The 10,361-nt window shown below is 48.8% G+C and overlaps 1 protein-coding gene across 5 annotated transcripts in view; it reads right to left on the bottom strand.

The window, feature by feature from the left end:
• Positions 1-5,936: 5,936 nt before the first annotated feature.
• PBX3 (PBX homeobox 3) overlaps positions 5,937-10,361 on the bottom strand; it is a 127,088-nt gene continuing 122,663 nt past the window's right edge. For 4 of the 5 annotated variants that reach the window (XM_059715759.1, XM_059715758.1, XM_006275750.4 and 1 more), the window contains 2 exons: positions 9,601-9,690; positions 5,937-6,541 (listed from right to left, as the gene is read on the bottom strand). In XM_059715759.1, coding sequence (XP_059571742.1) covers positions 6,449-6,541; positions 9,601-9,690 — 183 coding nt within the window. In that variant the 3' untranslated portion in view covers positions 5,937-6,448. The remainder of the gene's footprint in view (positions 6,542-9,600; positions 9,691-10,361) is intronic. The other variant, XM_019495320.2, reaches the window with a different exon arrangement.

Below are 10,361 nucleotides of genomic sequence, written 5' to 3'. Positions count from 1 at the left end.
GTGGCCCTACCCCCATGTGTCCCTTGCTCCATCACATCCAGGCACAAACCCACTTGCAGGGTGTCCCTGCATGCACATCAAGGCCCCGCTCCACCCTGCCCTTGGCCCTCCGTGCTGGAGAACAGGCTCTGGCTCTGCTGGGAGCCTGCAGACACCGACCAGCGCCCCGAGCATGTGCAGAGCTCCAGGTCACCATGCAGCTGGGTGCCGCTCAGCCTCATCAGCAGTGTTGCTGTGGAAGAGCCTGGATGGACTGGGGGGCCGAGCACAGCCCACGGCTCTACTGGCGACCAGGTCCGTGGGAGAGCGCAACTTGGAGAGCGCTGCCTGGTCCCAGCTTCCAGCCCTCCCCACGGCAGCTCCCCACGCTGGGACCGGGCAACGCTCTCCGTGGCAGCTCACCTTGCGACTGTCTCCAGCACAAATGCACGTGGCTTTCTTCGCCCTGCGTTCACGGTGGCAGGAGGCGACTCCACGGTCCGCTTGCTGGGGAGCTCCACATGCACACGCACAACGTAACTGCAGAGACGTGTCGGTACATACCTCTCTCCGTACAGCTTGGTCGCCACCAATTTGACTGAAATTAATTGGTTTTAATTAGCCCATGTAAACAGAACTCTTAAATCCGGTGCCACGGGAGGGTGCCGACAGCCTCCAATAAATTAATCCTTTTTATTCTATTGGTGACAGGGAGATGATCAAATAGGCTTTGATACAGAATTGGGGATTTATCACCTCGCAGCCCTCTGATATGCTTGAACTTGTTTTTTTTCCCTGCTGCTGCTGCTGGAGGCAAGAGCCAGGCTGCAACTGGCGTTCGCTTCAGAACCCGCGAGCGAGCGGAGCTGGGGATTTGGCAGCGCGCGGAGCAAGGACGTGAGGGGAACTTTGAAGAAAAGTTTCTCTTTGGCATTTGTTGCCGAAGGAGAAGGCTGGCCAGGCGGGGAGGCCGCGGGGCCAGCCGGGCTCGGCGGCGAGACTCTGCGGTGGGTCGGCGCTCTGGGCGAAACACGGGGCGTGTGGAGACCGTCGTAGGGGGCAATGAGGGTAGGCGGAGGTATCGGGGACCAGTGAATAGCGTTGCTGGGGTTGATGGTCCAGCTAGCCACCCCTGGCTCCAAAGTGGGGTCACATGTGCCCTGGCAGATGTCCGTCCAACAGCCTGTCTTTCAAATCCCCGGTGACGTCCGTCGGGCGCCTGTTCCAGTGCCGACCCATCCTCACGGCCCGACCACCTTTCCCCATATCCAGCCTAGCCTTCCTTTGCTATTAAGGCAGTCCACAGCTGTGCGAGTCGACGAGGCATGCCTCTCCTCTTGCCACCACAGCAGCCACTGCGGAGCATGGGGAAACCCTTCTTCCCCTCCTGCAACAGCAGCCGGGAGCCTGGCGTGAAACCCTCCTGGAAGAGGCCATGTCCTCGTGCAACGGCTGCATGGCTGTAGCCCACACGTGGAACCAGCCCAGCTGCGTCCTGGGCACCACTTGATTGCTCTGCCCTGCACGGGGCCTTTGTGCAGGGATGCGACGAGCCTGCGCCACCCTTGCTGCAAGCTGCAGGTGCGGGCAGTCACTGCACAGCGCGCAGCTCAGCAGGGGAAAGCGGCTCTTAAATAAGCTGGGTAGCCCTCACCACACGAGCCCAGGGCGGGCAGCGCGCATGCAAGCCTGCAAGAGCCGGGCTCGGCAGCGCTGCGTCCCCCCAGCCTCCCTCCCGACAGGGCCGAGGCTTGGAGCGCCGCAGCGCACAGCAGCTTCCCAGGGAGGCGAACAGGCTGGGAATTCCAATAATATAGTATATTACCGTGTCATATTAGACTAATAAAATCCTAATATGATCCAGGAATGGGGAGCATATCATAACTCCTCTGTGGCTAATACACCGCGTGCAATAAATCACTCCCGGGGCTTCTCCTTCGCCATTGTATCTGCGCTGTGTGTCAGGCGGATAACTCCGTCCTCCTCAGCTAATGCTTCCCTTTTCTTCACAGTCCATATGGCAGCAGCATTAAAACTAATGAAATAAAATAAAATTTGCCAATCTTGGAAGACTTCTCCTCTCTTAAAAGATGTACTTTTTATTCACACAAGCTGGAAACATCCTCGACTATGTGAGGTTATTTTCCTCCCATTGGGAACGCATGGCACAGGCCCCGGCATCGGCCTCTTGCAGCTGACGTGCAGGGTGCTTCCGCGCAGCTCAGGCCTGGCACGCGCATGCCACGTCCACGCTACGTGCACAGCACCTCCAGCCACGCCAGTGCCGGGCAGCCCGGGCTCCCCCTGGCTGGAAGCCTTTGGTCGCCCTGACTGCTCCTTCCAGGCCAGAGCATCCCTCGTCGTATCCACAGCCCGACCCTCATCGGGTGGCGAGCTGAGATTTCCTTCATGCTGCGTGCGAGCGGTCTGCGACTGCTCCTCGAGCCGCCGTGCACGCCGTGCACACTGCGGGAAGCACTTGAACTCTCTCACCAGCGCTCAGCAGCATCGATGAGCCCCCTGCGAACTTTCTCCAGAGCTTTTCTCTGGCGGCTGCGGCCTCTTCGCAAATCCTCTCGCAGGCGCTCGGGGCATCTCGGTGTTTCTGCCGCTCTCGAGGCAGGGCTCTCCGCCGCTCCCCACCGCGGCCAGAGCAGCCGTCAGCCTCCGCAGAGGCGCACACTCTTCCTTGGGCTCGTGTGGGGCTGGGCTCTCCAAAAGGCACCCACCTCATTCAGCAGCTTGTGTCCTGAGCTGGAGCTGGGGAGACCTGGGGTCTGCTCTGCCACCGCTCTTCCAGGGGACCTCGGGCAACTCACTGGCTCTCTCTCTGCCTCAGTTTCCCCATCTGTAGTGTGAGGAGCGTGGCGCCACGTTTCTCGGTAGCACGTGGAGATCTGCTGCAAAGCACGCGTGCGTGGGAGGAAACTCGCGGCCACACAAGCCCCTTGCGAGCCTGCCCCGGGAGCTGGGCCTTCCCCCTCTGCTTTGTGCGTGTGTCCCAGGCAGGCGCCTCTGCTCCTCTCCGGTGCCTCGTGCAGCCAGGCTCCACCTCAGCGACCCCCAGGCAGATGCCTGCCGCTCCAGCGTCCCAGTGCACGGCTGTCCCCAGGGCCCGATGGCTCCAGGGCATCAGCCAGCCCCGCTTGCAGGCATGCTCGTTAGCACCGACAGCTCCAACTGGACACGCAGGATTAGCTACGAGCCAGCACCCCTCCAGAGGGAAGGACACCCGCCCACCCAACAGCACCGCAGAGCTCCCTCGCTGGCGACTGGGAGCGCTCAGCTCCGTTCACAGGGCAAACGAGCCCGTGATGAATTGTTACACGTGTCGTTAGTACTCAATTAAGCCGTGCCCGGCCTCTTCAGCATGTCGCTGCCAGGTAAAGTGCAGGCCCATCCAAAGGACTCATTTCAACGCTGGTGCTCGTAGTCAACCTTGCTGATGTGTGATCAGGCCTCCAGGATAAATTTTTTATTATTTGCCATGCAGCCACGTGATGGTTCTCCAATATAGGGAAAGGCCAAATTGCACTTGTAATTCAAAGGGACCTGCATCCTTAATGTTGTAAAGAAGCACACTAATGATGCCCGATGGGCACAGGGCACGCAAGTGCGCCCAAAGGTTGTTGATGGCCTTCCTATGAACCTCATCAGTATATGACAGGTTTTTGCCTGTGGCCAGCAGAGATGTGATCAAGATGAGGGAGGCCTGCGTGTTCATTATGCTGCCTAGGCCTCCACTGACACGCTTTACATTTAAAATACTGTTTCCATTGAGTTATGGCGTAAACACCGAGCATGGAGTCCGAGAGCTCCATTAGCAAATGGATATTGTTTTGCCGCGTTCCCTCCACGCGTAGCGAGTCTTCCCAGGCCGGCGGTGCCCCGTGCCACCGATCTCACAGCTCGACGAGCGCTTGGCAGAGGATGGCCTTGCCTTGCTTGTTAAACGCACCATCTGTAGCAAAAGGAGCGCTGTGCATTTCTAAAAGTGATCCAAAGTAACCGTGGGTGTGTGTCTGCGTGCGTGCGAGAAGGAGAAGCAGGGGTGTATCGGCTGAGACACACATCTGAGGGACGCGGGGGAAGATGAAATCCGTTGGCTGTATTTTGGGGGGAAAAACAAAGATACTTTGCAAAACAACTTAGTACAGGAATTGGTTGGTAAGAAAAGCTGACCCACAAGCTAATTGAATCATGCAAATAATCATTTAGCTCCCAAATCTATGCCTACGGGCTTCAGCAGCTGGCTAACAAGTAAACAGCCAAGTCGTCTATTTTCTAGAGCTTGCCTTGGCACTGCAACAAATTTGGGCGATGGGTTGTGATAGCTATGCCTTCTTTTGCCTAGATACACTAACTGGAGTAGTAAAATAGTTGTATTTATCAAAGACCGTTGGCTGCCAGTGATTAACGTTAATTGGATTTCCTGTGAGTCAATTTCCTTGAGATATGGTAAATAGGCCATTACCTGTTATTGACCTTTACTTTATTAAAAAGATTTAAAATTAGCAGTTTATAGATATGTCCTTCCAAAAAGTTTTGTTAATCAAGAAATATCATTTTTATAATCAAGTTTCAGTTGTTAGCAGGGGTTATATTTTAAAATTTAATGTTAAATACGGATGATCATTAAGAGTGAATACGATGTTGGGTTTTTTTTTAATTTAGACTAAAAGATTGACCCTTTCCTAATCCTCCACTTGAGCTTCTTGCTCTTGAGCAGAGCCGCGTAGGAAGAAAGACCACAGATGAACTGACACAGCTGTGGTTTGAAGTCTTTCTTGAGTACAAAGCGGTGGACATCTATCAGGGCCTACTTTACCTACAATTTCCAATATCCTTCAGGCAAGAGTGCACAGCTCGCTATTTGTATTTAAAGAACTGCTTAACTCCTGCTTTATGACAACTCCTCCATACATCTTGTAGCTTACTTTATCTTTGAGAGCTGACTAAAACTGAGCAGGAAGAAATTACATCAACATTTGATCATGAAAGCAAAAAGTTTATTCATGTTTGAAACTACATAGAACTACCACGAGGAAGACTTTTCAATCCAGGGTGTAATCCAGTTAGAAAGTAACACGAAACGTTTTAATACATTAGAATCACTGCCACAAATTATTTTCATGACTCAATCAGGTTCAGAATCGCATACAATACAAAAGAGAGAAAGAAAGGGCCCCTGTTAGACAGGGCGAAATATACAGTACTGAATACTGAAATCTGTATGCATTACAATTAGGTGTTGTTTTTTTTTTTTTTGCGTGGATTAGTAACAAGATGAAGAACATTCAAAATGTTTCTCAGTATTTACAACAGTTTTACTGTCTTTGTGTTTCAACCCAAGACCCAATGTTTCCACTTTAGCTTTTTTTAAAAGTTGCCAACGCAACCCTGACTTGGTTTTTTTTTTTTTTAAAAGATTACAATGTACATTACATCTCAGGAAGGGAAACAAAGAGTTAATTACAAGATGCAAAAAGATAAGAAAGAGACAAACTACAGCGTGAGTATTGTTCAGAGGTAGTAAGTGAGCACTCTAAGCTACAGAACATGTTGAAATTCTATTGGTTTGTATGAGTTCGCATGAGGTAATAAAGCTGTGTTTTGATTGGTGAGATGTATAAATACTCTTTTGCTACACTATGTACAACACTCCATATAACGGTGCCTTTCTTTTTTGTTGCCAAGAGGAAGTAGCAAATCTTGGCAAAGGTGTGTGCAGCACCTAGCTCCTACTGTAAAACCCCAGGTCTTGGCTTCCACAAAAATAAGCAGCAAGTATCTTCATCTCTTAAGAACGATCTATGTCCATGACTGAAATACAGAGAGGAGACTCTGGGTCCTGGTACTTTGAGCAAGAAAAGATGCTCCCAGCTTCCAATCTAGTTGGTAAAACAACAGATCACAACAAAAATGTGACGAATAAGGATTCTTAAAGACGACCATCGTTAACTGAAATAACTGAACAGCTCTTTTTATTCCAACTCTATAAGAGATATGAAAAGATTAAACACAATCAAAGTCTGTAATTCATTTAGGCTTTCCATGGAAATATGCACGAAGTTAAATTTAGGTGAGGTGTTTCTTTGTGTCTGCTCCTGCTACTGAGGTTAAGCTTATACTGTACTTTTACCCTTAAGGCCAAGTAATTGGCAACTGTTAGACCGTCATCGCTAAAATTGTTGATAATAAATTATGATAAAATAGTTACAGGGCTATAAACAATGCTAAATCTTGGCCTAATTGGATAAAGTGCTTTTTAACATTGTGTGTTTTAAGTATAAATACAAATGATTATGATACCTTTAAAAAACAGATTTACCAAGTTTTCTAGTAAGACAAGGTTTTACAGTAAAGCTATAGGTGCTTGGCTACAAAAAAGATTCTTTCCTTTTTCTCCTGTGACTCTGAATGCGCTAACCACGGCATCTCAGCGCAGGGAAAAAGTGTTGCTAGGAGATTAGTTAGAGGTATCGGAGTGCACACTTCCCGGCCCTTCTGTAGGGGAAGTCACAGAAGATGGAGTCGTTGCGTCCTGCCAGCCTCCATTAGCCTGAAAAGGGAGAAAAGCCAATTGATACGATGATACCACTGGAAATGCGTCCAGGAGCGGGGAAGGGGAGGGGTTCTCAGCTCCTCCTGATGGCAGAGTTTGGGAGAGGAGGAAAAAACCCACCCACGCGCGTCACGCGGCCGATAAACCGCACGGAGCAAAGGTCTCCACAATGGGAAGAGCTAGCTAGGAACGAGGAGCCCTTCAACGAGGCGACGCGGTATCTGAGACGCACGCACACGTCTCAAAAACAAAAATGTTAAGGATTTTTGCAAGGTTTGGTCATCTCTAAAACCTCAGATTTTTCCCACTTTTAAGCCGGAGAAAACTGCGGCCACAAAGGAGGAAGAAATTCTCAGCCGGCTGCCGTTAATCTCATTTCCAGAAGCACGGCGTGCCCGGAGCCGTGCCGGGGACACGAGAGCTACTGGGCTCGACGCAGGTCTGAGGTCCCTTCCAAACACGCTCTCCCCGGGTGCGGAGGCGCGGGCGCGAGGAGGAAGCGCGCTACTCAGATCGGCTTTCTAATTATCTGCAACCACAGCCCCTGTTTGGGATGTTGCTCCATGTCTCCCCATGCCGCTGGCCCTGAGCGCATTAGACCTGCATCAGCAATAACAGTACTCAGAAACAAATTTGCCTTATGTCTTGGCCTGTAGAGGCAATTGCTGAAATCAATGTCTGATCAAATTTCTGCTGTGGCAGACAGCTTGTCGCTACATATTTTTATGTCAGTCAAGAAGAGGGAGGTGCAGGCCTCGTGAGTTGGGGAACGCTGAGTGGAAGTGACGGGGCAGGCCTTTCTGCCGCAGCTCGAGCGAGCCGTGCTCACGCGCGGCGCTCCCGGCGCAGAATAGCCTTTGCAGGAATCCTTCCCCACCCAGCGCGCCGCCAACAAACCAAAGGTTAGCGCATGCTAATTTATTTATGACGTGGTTCGTTACCAAAACAATCGGCCTGCCCTTCTCCACTCACTTCCTAGACCCTACAGCTTTGGCCTGTCAATAATACGCACTCGGACATGTTGACACACAAAAAAAAGCATTAGAGATGGATGAATTTCACAGCGCGCTCTCTCTGCCTGCCCAGGCAATATTAAATCTGCGGGTTAGTCACCCTTTTGCTAATAACCAGTCCCGGAGAATTCCTTCTCCTCCAGCCCATCGCTAGATTTTACATCGAAGGCTTCTTCATCCTCCACAACAAAAGAAAATGCTTTATGGCTCAGAGAGAGAGAGAGAGAGAGAGAGAGAGAAGCCTAAATAATTATCCCCTACACAGATGATCAGCAACAAAGAGAGCGCCTCTTCTCACAACAAATTCAAGGGTTTAAAAAAAATGGAAATCCCAGCCTGCAATCACATTCCAGCTGAAGCCCGAGCCCTGGGTTTAAACCACCTCCGCCGCTCGGATACAGGTCCTGAATAAATAACGTGCTATTCTGCATGCAGAGGTACCACCGCCTTTTAGTTTTTATTTTTTTTTTAAGATATGAAAATCTACTTAGAGAAAGAAAAACTCTTGTGCAGATAGGAGTCTAAAGATATTCCATCTGAAGTAAACATCATTCCTCTTTTATCCAAATTTATAAACAACAAATGTACAATATTTTTACTCAGCTTGGCAGCTGGAGGAGAGGTTGTCAGCAAGCATTCTTTTTTTCAAATAAATTAATCCTTACTCTGGTGGTTTGAGATTATGCACTGTATTATACAACAGCGCCTTATCAGGCCTCATCAGCGAAGATGGAATTCATGTCTGTAAAATGCTGCAGGCAATCACAGTTTCATATTTTATCATGTTGATAAGGATATCGCAAATTCTCTGAAGCATTTCAAAACACTTAAATGAAAAAGGAGAAATGCAACTAAAAGGCTTTTTATATGGTTTGTTGTGGGTTATTATGAGTTATTTATAAACCCAAAAAGAAAGATTTGACATTTCAAATGTAAAAGATTTGAGTATTTAATGGTACTTTTTTCCCTTTACAATTGAATGTCTTCAATCACATTTTAAATCATTAATATTTACTCTCATGGCAAGTGAAAACCCTAAAAAAGGTAAAAATCTCCCTTGCTCTCCCCAGCTCCAGCATTTCACATCTGGCCTCTCCATTTCCTCGGCAGCTATTGTTCCCCCAGGCGCTCTGCCCCAGCCCTTGCCCCAACAGCAGGCAGCGTAACGGAGCAGGCGGCCCTGGGGCAGGACAGAAAGTCTCCTGCAAGGGAATTAGCCTGTTAGGATCTTTGTAAAGCCCTGTACTTCCAAAACTAAGGGGGATGGAGAACACCAGCCACCTCTGACCAACAGAAATCAATGTGTTGGAGAAAACTTAATTAAATAATGAGATAGAATCAACGGGCTACATCCGACCGGAATGAAACACGCTGCACAGGAGAGATGATAACGATCCCGACTGCAGCCTGCCATGAAACACGGAGATGCCTTTGGGTTGGAGGCCACCCCGTGCATTCACCCTGATGGGGTACCGAGCGTCTGTGCATCTCTGTTCTTTAGGCACCGAGTGCAGGTGACAGGGTCCCGGGGGACCGGGCTTTGAGCACCGCCAGCCTCCAATGATTACAGCAGCTGATCCGGACACTCAGCACCTGACCGAATCAGGACTGTAGTCCATAGGATTGTTATCATCTCTTTGCCATGTCTCTTTGCCAATATATGGGACCGCTCGACATGAAAAAAATGAATGCCCTTGACCTGGCTAGAAGTATGTTAAAACAACGATCTGGGATCTCTGGCAAGCGTGACCCAGAGAACTAGCTGACCAATTTTCTGCCAGGAGCAAACGCTCCATCCCCAAGAAACATGTTAACTCTTTGGTCTAAAAACATAAAATTGCAAATCGTCTAACGCTGCTCCAAATTCCCTCTCTCCTGATTGCATTGAGACTTGTAGCTATGTCAAGGGCTGCTTTGTGTTTCATCCCCAAAGATGCAGAATAGAAATGCAACTGCGAGAGTAATTAATACACGTATTAATGACTGCATTTACCTGACACAGTGCTTATGGATCTCCAAACTACTGTTTCCCAGGGTACTCACATTTAAATTGTGTGGACTGTACAGTGAATTTCCTCCCAAGCCATCATTGTATCCTCCCGTCTGATTGATAACATGACGGAGGGTATCCACCTTTAAGTAAGAGGAAACAAAATTCATCATTCCAAATCTATTAAAACATCATCACTTACAATAGGCAACATTTTGAGTTATGGGAGCCAAAAGGGTTTAGCATCTTCTATGAAAGACAAATGTATCAATCAAGAATGACTGGCAGAATTTCAACAAATCCTTGCATGTTAAAACCCATACATCTTTGTTTCTCGCACCAGCCAAACAATAGCTTCCCCACAGCAATGCATCCTGTAGGTCCATCTCACGTGTCTGCAGCAAACTGGCGTGTATATCTATACATACATATGTGTCTGCATGCATGCGAGGAGATGTACAAACATATATACTGCATATAAAACATGGCGTTAGCCCTGTCTGGATGGATCGGAAGGGTGACCGAGAATGAAATGTACTCTAACAGCTCCGCTAGATGTGTTCTGACATTAAAAATAAAAAAGCCTTTGTCCCATAAATGAAACAAGGATGCATGGTTTTGGTTGGTTGTTTTTTTTTTTGGGGGGGGGGGGGGGGATTTTTTTTAAATAAAAAAGGAAAATTCCCTGATTTTACAGTGTCTATGGAAGTCAGATGCACCCAGTCCCACTCCATGAGCTCAAGCCAGAGCCGAATGCATTCACAAAGCTTAAAATCTCAATTAGAAAACAATCACTCTTTCCTTGAGGTTTGTT

The sequence above is a fragment of the Alligator mississippiensis genome, chromosome 12, assembly GCF_030867095.1.
Source record: "Alligator mississippiensis isolate rAllMis1 chromosome 12, rAllMis1, whole genome shotgun sequence".
Classification (NCBI taxonomy): Eukaryota; Metazoa; Chordata; order Crocodylia; family Alligatoridae; genus Alligator; species Alligator mississippiensis.
Note: the sequence above shows the minus strand (reverse complement) of the source record. Positions and strands in the feature narration are given on the sequence as shown.